At 52.8% G+C, this 16,443-nt stretch overlaps 1 protein-coding gene across 2 annotated transcripts in view; it reads right to left on the bottom strand.

The window, feature by feature from the left end:
- LOC140409347 (lysyl oxidase homolog 3B-like) overlaps positions 1–16,443 on the bottom strand; it is a 461,422-nt gene that overhangs the window by 422,460 nt on the left and 22,519 nt on the right. For both annotated transcript variants that reach the window (XM_072497763.1, XM_072497764.1), the window contains exon 2: positions 11,092–11,385. In XM_072497763.1, coding sequence (XP_072353864.1) covers positions 11,092–11,385 — 294 coding nt within the window. The remainder of the gene's footprint in view (positions 1–11,091; positions 11,386–16,443) is intronic.

The following is a 16,443-nucleotide window of genomic DNA, read 5'->3' on the forward strand; positions in this document are numbered from 1 at the left end:
GATTTGAGGGTCAGTTACCAGAGAGACGGATTTGAGGGTCAGTAACCAGAGAGACAGGGATTTGAGGGTCAGTTACCAGAGAGACGGATTTGAGGGTCAGTTACCAGAGAGACGGATTTGAGGGTCAGTATCCAGAGAGACGGATTTGAGGGTCAGTTACCAGAGAGACGGATTTGAGGGTCAGTTACCAGACACAGGGATTTGAGGGTCAGTTACCAGAGAGACGGATTTGAGGGTCAGTTACCAGAGAGACAGGGATTTGAGGGTCAGTAACCAGAGAGACAGATTTGAGGGTCAGTAACCAGAGAGACGGATTTGAGGGTCAGTTACCAGAGAGACGGATTTGAGGGTCAGTTACCAGAGAGACGGATTTGAGGGTCAGTTACCAGAGAGACGGATTTGAGGGTCAGTTACCAGACAGACGGATTTGAGGGTCAGTTACCAGAGAGACGGATTTGAGGGTCAGTTACCAGAGAGACGGATTTGAGGGTCAGTTACCAGAGAGACGGATTTGAGGGTCAGTAACCAGAGAGACAGGGATTTGAGGGTCAGTTACCAGAGAGACGGATTTGAGGGTCAGTTACCAGAGAGACGGATTTGAGGGTCAGTATCCAGAGAGACGGATTTGAGGGTCAGTTACCAGAGAGACGGATTTGAGGGTCAGTTACCAGACACAGGGATTTGAGGGTCAGTTACCAGAGAGACGGATTTGAGGGTCAGTAACCAGAGAGACGTATTTGAGGGTCAGTAAACAGAGTGACGGATTTGAGGGTCAGTAACCAGAGAGACGGATTTGAGGGTCAGTTACGAGAGAGACGGATTTGAGGGTCAGTTACCAGAGAGACGGATTTGAGGGTCAGTATCCAGAGAGACGGATTTGAGGGTCGGTATCCAGAGAGACGGATTTGAGGGTCAGTTACCAGAGAGACGGATTTGAGGGTCAGTTACCAGACACAGGGACTTGAGGGTCAGTTACCAGAGAGACGGATTTGAGGGTCAGTTACCAGAGAGACGGATTTGAGGGTCAGTTACCAGAGAGACAGGGATTTGAGGGTCAGTTACCAGAGAGACGGATTTGAGGGTCAGTATCCAGAGAGACAGGGATTTGAGGGTCAGTTACCAGAGAGACGGATTTGAGGGTCAGTTACCAGACACAGGGATTTGAGGGTCAGTTACCAGAGAGACGGATTTGAGGGTCAGTAACCAGAGAGACGGATTTGAGGGTCAGTAACCAGAGAGACGGATTTGAGGGTCGGTAACCAGAGAGACGGATTTGAGGGTCAGTTACCAGAGAGACAGGGATTTGAGGGTCAGTAACCAGAGAGACAGATTTGAGGGTCAGTAACCAGAGAGACGGATTTGAGGGTCAGTTACCAGAGAGACGGATTTGAGGGTCAGTTACCAGAGAGACGGATTTGAGGGTCAGTTACCAGAGAGACGGATTTGAGGGTCAGTTACCAGAGAGACGGATTTGAGGGTCAGTTACCAGAGAGACGGATTTGAGGGTCAGTAAACAGAGTGACGGATTTGAGGGTCAGTAACCAGAGAGACGGATTTGAGGGTCAGTTACCAGAGAGACGGATTTGAGGGTCAGTAACCAGAGAGACAGGGATTTGAGGGTCAGTTACCAGAGAGACGGATTTGAGGGTCAGTTACCAGAGAGACGGATTTGAGGGTCAGTATCCAGAGAGACGGATTTGAGGGTCAGTTACCAGAGAGACGGATTTGAGGGTCAGTTACCAGACACAGGGATTTGAGGGTCAGTTACCAGAGAGACGGATTTGAGGGTCAGTTACCAGAGAGACGGATTTGAGGGTCAGTAACCAGAGAGACAGGGATTTGAGGGTCAGTTACCAGAGAGACGGATTTGAGGGTCAGTTACCAGACACAGGGATTTGAGGGTCAGTTACCAGAGAGACGGATTTGAGGGTCAGTAACCAGAGAGACGGATTTGAGGGTCAGTAACCAGAGAGACCGATTTGAGGGTCAGTTACCAGAGAGACGGATTTGAGGGTCAGTTGCCAGAGAGACGGATTTGAGGGTCAGTTACTAGAGAGACGTATTTGAGGGTCAGTAACCAGAGAGACAGGGATTTGAGGGTCAGTTACCAGAGAGACGGATTTGAGGGTCAGTAACCAGAGAGACGGATTTGAGGGTCAGTAACCAGAGAGACCGATTTGAGGGTCAGTTACCAGAGAGACGGATTTGAGGGTCAGTTACTAGAGAGACGTATTTGAGGGTCAGTAACCAGAGAGACAGGGATTTGAGGGTCAGTTCCCAGAGAGACGGATTTGAGGGTCAGTAACCAGAGAGACAGGGATTTGAGGGTCAGTTACCAGAGAGACGGATTTGAGGGTCAGTAACCAGAGAGACGGATTTGAGGGTCAGTAACCAGAGAGACCGATTTGAGGGTCAGTTACCAGAGAGACGGATTTGAGGGTCAGTTACCAGAGAGACGGATTTGAGGGTCAGTTACTAGAGAGACGTATTTGAGGGTCAGTAACCAGAGAGACAGGGATTTGAGGGTCAGTTCCCAGAGAGACGGATTTGAGGGTCAGTAACCAGAGAGACAGGGATTTGAGGGTCAGTTACCAGAGAGACGGATTTGAGGGTCAGTAACCAGAGAGACGGATTTGAGGGTCAGTATCCAGAGAGACGGATTTGAGGGTCAGTAACCAGAGAGACGGATTTGAGGGTCAGTAACCAGAGAGACGGATTTGAGGGTCGGTAACCAGAGAGACGGATTTGAGGGTCAGTTACCAGAGAGACGGATTTGAGGGTCAGTAACCAGAGAGACGGATTTGAGGGTCAGTTACCAGAGAGACGGATTTGAGGGTCAGTTACCAGAGAGACGGATTTGAGGGTCAGTTACCAGAGAGACGGATTTGAGGGTCAGTAACCAGAGAGACGGATTTGAGGGTCAGTCTCCAGAGAGACGGATTAGAGGGTCAGTAACCAGAGAGACGGATTTGAGGGTCAGTAACCAGAGAGACGGATTAGAGGGTCAGTAACCAGAGAGACGGATTAGAGGGTCAGTAACCAGAGAGACGGATTAGAGGGTCAGTAACCAGAGAGACGGATTAGAGGGTCAGTAACCAGAGAGACGGATTTGACGGTCAGTAACCAGAGAGACGGATTTGAGGGTCAGTTACCAGAGAGACGGATTTGAGGGTCAGTTACCAGAGAGACGGATTTGAGGGTCAGTTACCAGAGAGACGGATTTGAGGGTCAGTAACCAGAGAGACGGATTTGAGGGTCAGTATCCAGAGAGACGGATTTGAGGGTCAGTTACCAGAGAGACGGATTTGAGGGTCAGTTACCAGACACAGGGATTTGAGGGTCAGTAACCAGAGAGACGGATTTGAGGGTCAGTTACCAGAGAGACGGATTTGAGGGTCAGTTACCAGAGAGACGGATTTGAGGGTCAGTAACCAGAGAGACGGATTTGAGGGTCAGTAAACAGAGTGACGGATTTGAGGGTCAGTAACCAGAGAGACGGATTTGAGGGTCAGTTACCAGAGAGACGGATTTGAGGGTCAGTATCCAGAGAGACGGATTTGAGGGTCAGTATCCAGAGAGACGGATTTGAGGGTCAGTTACCAGAGAGACGGATTTGAGGGTCAGTTACCAGACACAGGGATTTGAGGGTCAGTTACCAGAGAGACGGATTTGAGGGTCAGTTACCAGAGAGACGGATTTGAGGGTCAGTATCCAGAGAGACAGGGATTTGAGGGTCAGTTACCAGAGAGACGGATTTGAGGGTCAGTTACCAGACACAGGGATTTGAGGGTCAGTTACCAGAGAGACGGATTTGAGGGTCAGTAACCAGAGAGACGGATTTGAGGGTCGGTAACCAGAGAGACGGATTTGAGGGTCAGTTACCAGAGAGACAGGGATTTGAGGGTCAGTAACCAGAGAGACAGGGATTTGAGGGTCAGTTACCAGAGAGACGGATTTGAGGGTCAGTTACCAGAGAGACAGGGATTTGAGGGTCAGTTACCAGAGAGACGGATTTGAGGGTGTTACCAGAGAGACGGATTTGAGGGTCAGTAACCAGAGAGACGGATTTGAGGGTCAGTAACCAGAGAGACGGATTTGAGGGTCAGTTACCAGAGAGACAGGGATTTGAGGGTCAGTTACCAGAGAGACGGATTTGAGGGTCAGTAACCAGAGAGACAGGGAATTGACGGTCAGTAACCAGAGAGACAGATTAGAGGGTCAGTAACCAGAGAGACGGATTAGAGGGTCAGTAACCAGAGAGACGGATTTGAGGGTCAGTAACCAGAGAGACGGATTTGAGGGTCAGTTACCAGAGAGACGGATTTGAGGGTCAGTTACCAGACACAGGGATTTGAGGGTCAGTTACCAGAGAGACGGATTTGAGGGTCAGTAACCAGAGAGACGGATTTGAGGGTCAGTAACCAGAGAGACGGATTTGAGGGTCAGTAACCAGAGAGACGGATTTGAGGGTCAGTTACCAGAGAGACAAGGATTTGAGGGTCAGTAACCAGAGAGACGGATTTGAGGGTCAGTAACCAGAGAGACAGGGATTTGAGGGTCAGTAACCAGACACAGGGATTTGAGGGTCAGTTACCAGAGAGACGGATTTGAGGGTCAGTTACCAGAGAGACGGATTTGAGGGTCAGTATCCAGAGAGACAGGGATTTGAGGGTCAGTTACCAGAGAGACGGATTTGAGGGTCAGTTACCAGACACAGGGATTTGAGGGTCAGTTACCAGAGAGACGGATTTGAGGGTCAGTAACCAGAGAGACGGATTTGAGGGTCAGTAACCAGAGAGACAGGGATTTGAGGGTCAGTAACCAGACACAGGGATTTGAGGGTCAGTTACCAGAGAGACGGATTTGAGGGTCAGTTACCAGAGAGACGGCTTTGAGGGTCAGTATCCAGAGAGACAGGGATTTGAGGGTCAGTTACCAGAGAGACGGATTTGAGGGTCAGTTACCAGACACAGGGATTTGAGGGTCAGTTACCAGAGAGACGGATTTGAGGGTCAGTAACCAGAGAGACGGATTTGAGGGTCAGTAACCAGAGAGACGGATTTGAGGGTCAGTTACCAGAGAGACGGATTTGAGGGTCAGTTACCAGACACAGGGATTTGAGGGTCAGTTACCAGAGAGACGGGTTTGAGGGTCAGTTACCAGAGAGACGGATTTGAGGGTCAGTATCCAGAGAGACGGATTTGAGGGTCAGTAACCAGAGAGACAGGGATTTGAGGGTCAGTTACCAGAGAGACGGATTTGAGGGTCAGTAACCAGAGAGACGGATTTGAGGGTCAGTTACCAGAGAGACAGGGATTTGAGGGTCAGTAACCAGAGAGACGGATTTGGGGGTCAGTTACCAGAGAGACAGGGATTTGAGGGTCAGTTACCAGAGAGACGGATTAGAGGGTCAGTTACCAGAGAGACGGATTTGAGGGTCAGTAACCAGAGAGACAGGGATTTGAGGGTCAGTTACCAGAGAGACAGGGATTTGAGGGTCAGTATCCAGAGAGACGGATTTGAGGGTCAGTAACCAGAGAGACAGGGATTTGAGGGTCAGTAACCAGAGAGACGGATTTGAGGGTCAGTAACCAGAGAGACGGATTTGAGGGTCAGTTACCAGAGAGACAGGGATTTGAGGGTCAGTAACCAGAGAGACAGGGATTTGAGGGTCAGTAACCAGAGAGACAGATTAGAGGGTCAGTAACCAGAGAGACGGATTTGAGGATCAGTTACCAGAGAGACGGATTTGAGGGTCAGTAACCAGAGAGACAGGGATTTGAGGGTCAGTTACCAGAGAGACGGATTTGAGGGTCAGTTACCAGACACAGGGATTTGAGGGTCAGTTACCAGAGAGACGGATTTGAGGGTCAGTAACCAGAGAGACGGATTTGAGGGTCAGTAACCAGAGAGACGGATTTGAGGGTCAGTAACCAGAGAGACGGATTTGAGGGTCAGTTACCAGAGAGACAAGGATTTGAGGGTCAGTAACCAGAGAGACGGATTTGAGGGTCAGTAACCAGAGAGACAGGGATTTGAGGGTCAGTAACCAGACACAGGGATTTGAGGGTCAGTTACCAGAGAGACGGATTTGAGGGTCAGTTACCAGAGAGACGGATTTGAGGGTCAGTATCCAGAGAGACAGGGATTTGAGGGTCAGTTACCAGAGAGACGGATTTGAGGGTCAGTTACCAGACACAGGGATTTGAGGGTCAGTTACCAGAGAGACGGATTTGAGGGTCAGTAACCAGAGAGACGGATTTGAGGGTCAGTAACCAGAGAGACAGGGATTTGAGGGTCAGTAACCAGACACAGGGATTTGAGGGTCAGTTACCAGAGAGACGGATTTGAGGGTCAGTTACCAGAGAGACGGCTTTGAGGGTCAGTATCCAGAGAGACAGGGATTTGAGGGTCAGTTACCAGAGAGACGGATTTGAGGGTCAGTTACCAGACACAGGGATTTGAGGGTCAGTTACCAGAGAGACGGATTTGAGGGTCAGTAACCAGAGAGACGGATTTGAGGGTCAGTAACCAGAGAGACGGATTTGAGGGTCAGTTACCAGAGAGACGGATTTGAGGGTCAGTTACCAGACACAGGGATTTGAGGGTCAGTTACCAGAGAGACGGGTTTGAGGGTCAGTTACCAGAGAGACGGATTTGAGGGTCAGTATCCAGAGAGACGGATTTGAGGGTCAGTAACCAGAGAGACAGGGATTTGAGGGTCAGTTACCAGAGAGACGGATTTGAGGGTCAGTAACCAGAGAGACGGATTTGAGGGTCAGTTACCAGAGAGACAGGGATTTGAGGGTCAGTAACCAGAGAGACGGATTTGGGGGTCAGTTACCAGAGAGACAGGGATTTGAGGGTCAGTTACCAGAGAGACGGATTAGAGGGTCAGTAACCAGAGATACGGATTTGAGGGTCAGTAACCAGAGAGACAGGGATTTGAGGGTCAGTAACCAGAGAGACAGGGATTTGAGGGTCAGTATCCAGAGAGACGGATTTGAGGGTCAGTAACCAGAGAGACAGGGATTTGAGGGTCAGTAACCAGAGAGACGGATTTGAGGGTCAGTAACCAGAGAGACGGATTTGAGGGTCAGTTACCAGAGAGACAGGGATTTGAGGGTCAGTAACCAGAGAGACAGGGATTTGAGGGTCAGTATCCAGAGAGACGGATTTGAGGGTCAGTTACCAGAGAGACGGATTTGAGGATCAGTTACCAGAGAGACGGATTTGAGGGTCAGTAACCAGAGAGACAGGGATTTGAGGGTCAGTTACCAGAGAGACGGATTTGAGGGTCAGTAACCAGAGAGACAGATTTGAGGGTCAGTAACCAGAGAGACGGATTTGAGGGTCAGTAACCAGAGAGACAGATTAGAGGGTCAGTAACCAGAGAGACGGATTCGAGGGTCAGTAACCAGAGAGACGGATTTGAGGGTCAGTAACCAGAGAGACGGATTTGAGGGTCAGTTACCAGAGAGACGGATTTGAGGGTCAGTAACCAGAGAGACGGATTTGAGGGTCAGTAACCAGAGAGACGGATTTGAGGGTCAGTTACCAGAGAGACGGATTTGAGGGTCAGTTACCAGAGAGACAGGGATTTGAGGGTCAGTTACCAGAGAGACAGGGATTTGAGGGTCAGTTACCAGAGAGACAGGGATTTGAGGGTCAGTAACCAGAGAGACAGGGATTTGAGGGTCAGTAACCAGAGAGACAGGGATTTGGGGGTCAGTAACCAGACACAGGGATTTGAGGGTCAGTAACCAGAGAGACAGGGATTTGAGGGTCAGTAACCAGACACAGGGATTTGAGGGTCAGTTACCAGAGAGACGGATTTGAGGGTCAGTTACCAGAGAGACGGATTTGAGGGTCAGTATCCAGAGAGACAGGGATTTGAGGGTCAGTTACCAGAGAGACGGATTTGAGGGTCAGTTACCAGACACAGGGATTTGAGGGTCAGTTACCAGAGAGACGGATTTGAGGGTCAGTAACCAGAGAGACGGATTTGAGGGTCAGTAACCAGAGAGACAGGGATTTGAGGGTCAGTAACCAGACACAGGGATTTGAGGGTCAGTTACCAGAGAGACGGATTTGAGGGTCAGTTACCAGAGAGACGGCTTTGAGGGTCAGTATCCAGAGAGACAGGGATTTGAGGGTCAGTTACCAGAGAGACGGATTTGAGGGTCAGTTACCAGACACAGGGATTTGAGGGTCAGTTACCAGAGAGACGGATTTGAGGGTCAGTAACCAGAGAGACGGATTTGAGGGTCAGTAACCAGAGAGACGGATTTGAGGGTCAGTTACCAGAGAGACGGATTTGAGGGTCAGTTACCAGACACAGGGATTTGAGGGTCAGTTACCAGAGAGACGGGTTTGAGGGTCAGTTACCAGAGAGACGGATTTGAGGGTCAGTATCCAGAGAGACGGATTTGAGGGTCAGTAACCAGAGAGACAGGGATTTGAGGGTCAGTTACCAGAGAGACGGATTTGAGGGTCAGTAACCAGAGAGACGGATTTGAGGGTCAGTTACCAGAGAGACAGGGATTTGAGGGTCAGTAACCAGAGAGACGGATTTGGGGGTCAGTTACCAGAGAGACAGGGATTTGAGGGTCAGTTACCAGAGAGACGGATTAGAGGGTCAGTAACCAGAGATACGGATTTGAGGGTCAGTAACCAGAGAGACAGGGATTTGAGGGTCAGTAACCAGAGAGACAGGGATTTGAGGGTCAGTATCCAGAGAGACGGATTTGAGGGTCAGTAACCAGAGAGACAGGGATTTGAGGGTCAGTAACCAGAGAGACGGATTTGAGGGTCAGTAACCAGAGAGACGGATTTGAGGGTCAGTTACCAGAGAGACAGGGATTTGAGGGTCAGTAACCAGAGAGACAGGGATTTGAGGGTCAGTATCCAGAGAGACGGATTTGAGGGTCAGTTACCAGAGAGACGGATTTGAGGATCAGTTACCAGAGAGACGGATTTGAGGGTCAGTAACCAGAGAGACAGGGATTTGAGGGTCAGTTACCAGAGAGACGGATTTGAGGGTCAGTAACCAGAGAGACAGATTTGAGGGTCAGTAACCAGAGAGACGGATTTGAGGGTCAGTAACCAGAGAGACAGATTAGAGGGTCAGTAACCAGAGAGACGGATTCGAGGGTCAGTAACCAGAGAGACGGATTTGAGGGTCAGTAACCAGAGAGACGGATTTGAGGGTCAGTTACCAGAGAGACGGATTTGAGGGTCAGTAACCAGAGAGACGGATTTGAGGGTCAGTAACCAGAGAGACGGATTTGAGGGTCAGTTACCAGAGAGACGGATTTGAGGGTCAGTTACCAGAGAGACAGGGATTTGAGGGTCAGTTACCAGAGAGACAGGGATTTGAGGGTCAGTTACCAGAGAGACAGGGATTTGAGGGTCAGTAACCAGAGAGACAGGGATTTGAGGGTCAGTAACCAGAGAGACAGGGATTTGGGGGTCAGTAACCAGACACAGGGATTTGAGGGTCAGTAACCAGAGAGACAGGGATTTGAGGGTCAGTAACCAGACACAGGGATTTGAGGGTCAGTTACCAGAGAGACGGATTTGAGGGTCAGTAAACAGAGAGATGGATTTGAGGGTCAGTAACCAGAGAGACGGATTTGAGGGTCAGTAACCAGAGAGACGGATTTGAGGGTCAGTTACCAGAGAGACGGATTTGAGGGTCAGTAACCAGAGAGACGGATTTGAGGGTCAGTAACCAGAGAGACGGATTTGAGGGTCAGTTACCAGAGAGACGGATTTGAGGGTCAGTTACCAGAGAGACGGATTTGAGGGTCAGTAACCAGAGAGACGGATTTGAGGGTCAGTAACCAGAGAGACGGATTTGAGGGTCAGTAACCAGAGAGACGGATTTGAGGGTCAGTTACCAGAGAGACGGATTTGAGGGTCAGTTACCAGAGAGACGGATTTGAGGGTCAGTAACCAGAGAGACGGATTTGAGGGTCAGTTACCAGAGAGACGGATTTGAGGGTCAGTAACCAGAGAGACGGATTTGAGGGTCAGTTACCAAAGAGACGGATTTGAGGGTCAGTAACCAGAGAGACGGATTTGAGGGTCAGTTACCAGAGAGACAGGGATTTGAGGGTCAGTAACCAGAGAGACGGATTTGAGGGTCAGTTACCAGAGAGACGGATTTGAGGGTCAGTAACCAGAGAGACAGGGATTTGAGGGTCAGTAACCAGAGAGACAGGGATTTGAGGGTCAGTTACCAGAGAGACGGATTTGAGGGTCAGTTACCAGACACAGGGATTTGAGGGTCAGTTACCAGAGAGACGGATTTGAGGGTCAGTAACCAGACACAGGGATTTGAGGGTCAGTAACCAGAGAGACAGGGATTTGAGGGTCAGTAACCAGACACAGGGATTTGAGGGTCAGTTACCAGAGAGACGGATTTGAGGGTCAGTAAACAGAGAGATGGATTTGAGGGTCAGTTACCAGACACAGGGATTTGAGGGTCAGTAACCAGATAGACGGATCTGAGGGTCAGTTACCAGAGACGGATTTGAGGGTCAGTAACCAGAGAGACGGATCTGAGGGTCAGTTACCAGACACAGGGATTTGAGGGTCAGTAACCAGATAGACGGATCTGAGGGTACACCCACTGTGCTGTTAGGGAGGGAGCTCCAGGATGTTGCCCCAGCGACAGTGAAGGAACGGCCGATATATTCCCAAATCGGGATGGTGAGCGGCTTGGAGGGGAACCTCCAGGTGGTGGGGTTCCCAGGTATCTGCTGCCCTTGTCCTTCTCCGAGGGAGAGGTTGCGAGTTTAGAAGATACTCTCGAAGGAGCACCAGAGCTAGCATATACATGATGGGCAGAACAGACCCCTGCTGTGCTGTGTGACACTAGGGGAGGGTCTTGTCTGCTTGGGATGATTCTGTCAAATCCCTCGGATTGCTTAACCCTTGGCGAATAAAACAGACCTCTTCATTCACCTGAGGAAGGAGCAGCGCTCCGAAAGCTAGTGACATCGAAACAAACCTGTTGGACTTTAACCTGGAATAAATTAGAGGGAGGGGTCGCTGGGAATGGCCGGATCGCCCGGAATCTCTCACCTGCTCCTTTGCCGTACTTGGCACTGTGGGTCCATCCCGTGGCCGTAGTGAATCCCATCATCCGGCACAGAACCACCGCGTTCTCCAGCTTGAAGTCATCATCGCAGATGGTCCCCCACTCTCCCTCATAGCGGACTTCCACTCGGCCCTCATTGTGCTTGCGAGGGTAGCCCGATAATCGGACCGCCACCTTCTCCCACTGGGGGGGTGCCTGCGTCGTCCGCTGACCACAGGCCACCAACACCCATATCCCAAGGAGCATCATTGTGTCTCGGAGGCTCCACATCTCACACCCTGTCAACGGGGGGGGGGGGGGAGAGCAAGAGGAGGTAGGATAAGCGGAGGGGACAGGAGGGGAGGAGGTGGGGGAAGTGGAGGGGACAGGGGAAGGGGAGAAGGTGGGGGATGTGGAGGGAACAGGAGGGGAGGAGGTGGGGGATGTGGAGGGGAGGAGGTGGGGGATGTGGAGGGGACAGGAGGGGAGGAGGTGGGGATGTGGGGGGGAGGAGGTGGGGGATGTGGAGGGGACAGGAGGGGAGGAGGTGGGGATGTGGAGGGGAGGAGGTGGGGGATGTGGAGAGGACAGGAGGGGAGGAGGTGGGGATGTGGAGAGGACAGGAGGGGAGGAGGTGGGGATGTGGAGAGGACAGGAGGGGAGGAGGTGGGGATGTGGAGGGGACAGGAGGGGAGGAGGTGGGGATGTGGAGGGGAGGAGGTGGGGATGTGGAGGGGAGGAGGTGGGGATGTGGAGGGGACAGGAGGGGAGGAGGTGGGGGATGTGGAGGGGACAGGAGGGGAGGAAGTGGGGATGTGGAGGGGAGGAGGTGGGGATGTGGAGGGGACAGGAGGGGAGGAGGTGGGGATGTGGAGGGGCCAGGAGGTGGGGGATGTGGAGGGGAGGAGGTGGGGAATGTGGAGAGGACAGGAGGGGAGGAGGTGGGGATGTGGAGGGGACAGGAGGGGAGGAGGTGGGGGATGTGGAGGGGCCAGGAGGGGAGGAGGTGGGGGATGTGGAGAGGACAGGAGGGGAGGTGGGGGATGTGGAGAGGACAGGAGGGGAGGAGGTGGGGGATGTGGAGGGGCCAGGAGGGGAGGAGGTGGGGATGTGGAGGGGACAGGAGGGGAGGAGGTGGGGATGTGGAGGGGCCAGGAGGGGAGGAGGTGGGGATGTGGAGGGGCCAGGAGGGGAGGAGGTGGGGATGTGGAGGGGACAGGAGGGGAGGAGGTGGGGGATGTGGAGGGGTCGCGAGGAGGGGACAAGTAAGGGGGATAGAGGGGTGAGAGAAGCGAGGGTGTAGGGGAGGTGGTGGGAGCAGGAGGAGGGTGGGGTTAGGGGAGGTGGAGGGTCAGGGGAGGGAGAGGGTAGGGGAGGTGGAGGGGGCAGGACGAGGGAGAGGGTAGGGGAGGTGGATGGGGCAGGAGGAGGGTGGGGTTAGGGGAGGTGGAGGGGGTGGGAGGTTGGGGAGGATAGGGGAAGTGGAGGGGTCAGGGGAGGGTGAGTGTAGGGGAGGTGGAGGGGGTGGGAGCAGGAGAGGGTAGGGGAGGTGGATGTATCAGGAGGAGGGAGGGGGTAGGGGAGGAGGAAGGGTCAGGAGGGGGTAGGGGAGGGAGAGGGTAGGGGAGGAGGAGGGGTCAGGAGGGTGTAGGGGAGGTGTGGGAGGGTGGTAGGTGATGTGACGGGGACCGGAAGAGGGAGTAGGGAAGGGGCGGGTGATAGTGGAACATGGAAGGGTAAGGGGAGAGAATAGGGGTGAGGGAATAGGGAGTGAGAGGGGTTAGGGTAAGGAAACAAACAATTGGGAGTTGCGGAGGTTGAGGTGAGAGTAAATGGGATGGGAGAGAAGTGGGAAATGAGGGATCAAATGGGAATCGGAGAGGTAGGGAAGGGAAGGGAGGAGAGGTGGAATAGGAATGAGGGAAGGGGGGAGTTGTGGAAGGACGGTGGGAGGTGAGAAATGAGGGATCGAGAGATGAGGGAAGGGAGGAAGAGAGTTGAGTGAGACGGGAGAAGAGAAAGAAATGAAATATTCATTATGTTTTTGAAATGAATGAGTTAATATTAAGTAGGATTGAACTTGGGAATTTGCAGTTCAAATTCACATAGGAAGCAGAGCCTGCATTCCTATAGCACCTTTCCCAACCTCAGAACATCCAAAAGTGTTTTACGACCAATAAAGTTCATTTGAAGTTTGAAAAACTCCATTCATGTGATGTGGGGGTCGCTGTCTGGGACAGCGTGAAATATCCTTGAGGAGGGGGTGGTAAGCTGCCTGTCCATGTGGTGTGTGCACCGTTATAACAAAGGGAACGCAGAGACCAATTTACAAGATCCCACAATAAGGAATGTGGCCGGATAATCCGTTTTTTAGTGACGGGGGCTGAGGCCCAGGACAGGAACAAGAGCTCTCCTGTACCCCCTCTCCTGTACCCCCTCTCCTGTACCCCCTCTCCTGTACCCCCTCTCCTGTACCCCCTCTCCTGTACCCCCTCTCCTGTACCCCCTCTCCTGTACCCCCTCTCCTGTACCCCTCTCCTGTACCCCCTCTCCTGTACCCCCTCTCCTGTACCCCCTCTCCTGTACCCCCTCTCCTGTACCCCCTCTCCTGTACCCCTCTCCTGTACCCCTCTCCTGTACCCCTCTCCTGTACCCCCTCTCCTGTACCCCCTCTCCTGTACCCTCTCTCCTGTACCCCCTGTCCTGTACCCCCTCTCCTGTACCCCCCTCCTGTACCCCCTCTCCTGTACCCTCTCTCCTGTACCCCCTGTCCTGTACCCCCTCTCCTGTACCCCCCTCCTGTACCCCCTCTCCTGTACCCCCTATCCTGTAGCTCCTCTCCTGTACCCCTCTCCTGTACCCCCTCTCCTGTACCCCCTCTCCTGTACCCCCTCTCCTGTACCCCCTCTCCTGTACCCACTCTCCTGTACCCCCTCTCCTGTACCCACTCTCCTGTACCCCCTCTCCTGTACCCCTCTCCTGTACCCCTCTCCTGTACCCCCTCTCCTGTACCCCTCTCCTGTACCCCCTCTCCTGTACCCTCTCTCCTGTACCCTCTCTCCCGTACCCCCTCTCTTGTACCCCTATCCTGTACCCCTATCCTGTACCCCCTCTCCTGTACCCCGTCTCCTGTACCCCTCACCTGTACCCCCTCTCCTGTACCCCTTCTCCTGTACCCCTTCTCCTGTACCCCTCTCTTGTACCCCTCTCCTGTACCCCCTCTCCTGTACCCCTTCTCCTGTACCCCTCTCCTGTACCCCTCTCCTGTACCCCTCTCCTGTACCCCCTCTCCTGTACCCCTTTCCTGTACCCCTCTCCTGTACCCCCTCTCCTGTACCCCCTCTTCTGTACCCCTTCTCCTGTACCCCCTCTCCTGTACCCCCTCTCCTGTACCCCCTCTCCTGTACCCCTCTCCTGTACCCCCTCTCCTGTACCCCCTCTCCTGTACCCCTTCTCCTGTACCCCTCTCCTGTACCCCTCTCCTGTACCCCCTCTCCTGTACCCCTCTCCTGTACCCCCTCTCCTGTACCCCTCTCCTGTACCCCTATCCTGTACCCCCTCTTCTGTACCCCCTCTCCTGTACCCCTATCCTGTACCCCACTCCTGTACCCCCTCTCCTGTACCCCCTCTCCTGTACCCCCTCTCCTGTACCCCTCTCCTGTACCCACTCTCCTGTAGCTCCTCTCCTGTACCCCCTCTCCTGTACCCCCTCTCCTGTACCCACTCTCCTGTAGCTCCTCTCCTGTACCCCCACTCCGGTACCCTCTCTCCTGTACCCTCTCTCCTGTACCCCCTGTCCTGTACCCCCTCTCCTGTACCCCCCTCCTGTACCCCCTCTCCTGTACCCCCTCTCCTGTAGCTCCTCTCCTGTTCCCCCTCTCCTGTACCCCCTCTCCTGTACCCACTCTCCTGTACCCCTCTCCTGTACCCCCTCTCCTGTACCCCCTCTCCTGTAGCTCCTCTCCTGTAGCTCCTCTCCTGCACCCCCTCTCCTGTACCCCTCTCCTGTACCCCCTCTCCTGTTCTCCTCTCCAGTACCTCCTCTCCTGTACCCCCTCTCCTGTCCCCCTCTCCTGTCCCCCTCTCCTCTTTCCTCTCTCCTGTACCCCCTCTCCTCTAGCCCCTCTCCTGTACCCGCTGTCCTGTACCCCCTCCATGGAGAGAGCACAGATGAACTGAGATAGCAAAATGCCTATGCTGTGGCTCCTGGATGTCAAAGCAAAACCTGATACTCGTGGATAAACTCAGCAGGTCTGGCAGCATCCGTAGAGGGAGAAAACAGAAGTAACGTTGTGTGTCTCTGCGACCTTTCTTCACAATTAAAGAGAGGGAGAATTGTGATTAATTATTAGAGAGGGTGGGACGGCTGGAACATTAATTAATATTAATAACAAGTGGCAGGTGGCCCGGTGGGGGAGGGGGAAGGAGGGAGTTTGCATAGGAACATAAAAAAAAATTGGGTTTTTAAAAAGGTAAAGATAGAGGAGAAAGATCACAGTTCAAAGTTGTTGAACTCAGTGTTGACTCCGGAAGGCTGGAACCCGCTGTGGTGATATGCATCACTGTAAATACACAAGGGGTTAATGTAGATACACTGGGACTAAATACACACTAGAGGGAGCACCAGAGACATCATGACACACAGACGTTCAACCAATAGGTCAGTAAGATAGGACACGACCAATGGGCAGTCAAGACACCCAGAGGTGACACTACCACAAGGGGGCAACTCATATAAAAGGACAGGGCACACATGCTCTTTCTCTTTCCATAGGCGACACAGAGAGACAGGGGCAGATCAGGAAGCATCACACCCACCACATGGCTTAGAGCAGACTGGTTAGTCAGATAGAGTTACTATAGCAAGATCAGCAGGAGAGTCGAACCCAAGTAGGAGAATTGTTAATAAATTGTTCAATAAATGTGTTAAACCTATCTCCACGTCTGAACCTTCCTTTGTCAGAGTGCACATCAAGGAAACAGCTTATGCTACATGAAGAAGCAGAACACAACACCCGCCTAACCGGAAGGTGAGACGCAGTTCCTCCACCCCTGCATGGCTTCACTGGAATATTGCAGCTGGCCGTGGACGGGCAAGGGGGCATGAGAGCACGATGCTGAGTTAAAATGGCACGCGACAGGAAGGTTGGGGTCATGCTTGCGGACTGAGCGAAGGTGTTCCGCAAAGCGCTGGTCCAGTCTGCGTTTCGGCTCCCCAGTTTGGAGGAGACCACATTGGGAGCAGCCAATAGTCAAATCGAAGGAGGTGCAGGTGAAATGCTGCTTCAATGGGAGTCAGGGGTCAGTGTTTGGGGCTTTTAATGCTGAGGGGGAGGACGTACAGGAGCAGGTGCTGC

This window comes from Scyliorhinus torazame, chromosome 3, assembly GCF_047496885.1.
Source record: "Scyliorhinus torazame isolate Kashiwa2021f chromosome 3, sScyTor2.1, whole genome shotgun sequence".
Taxonomy (NCBI): Eukaryota; Metazoa; Chordata; class Chondrichthyes; order Carcharhiniformes; family Scyliorhinidae; genus Scyliorhinus; species Scyliorhinus torazame.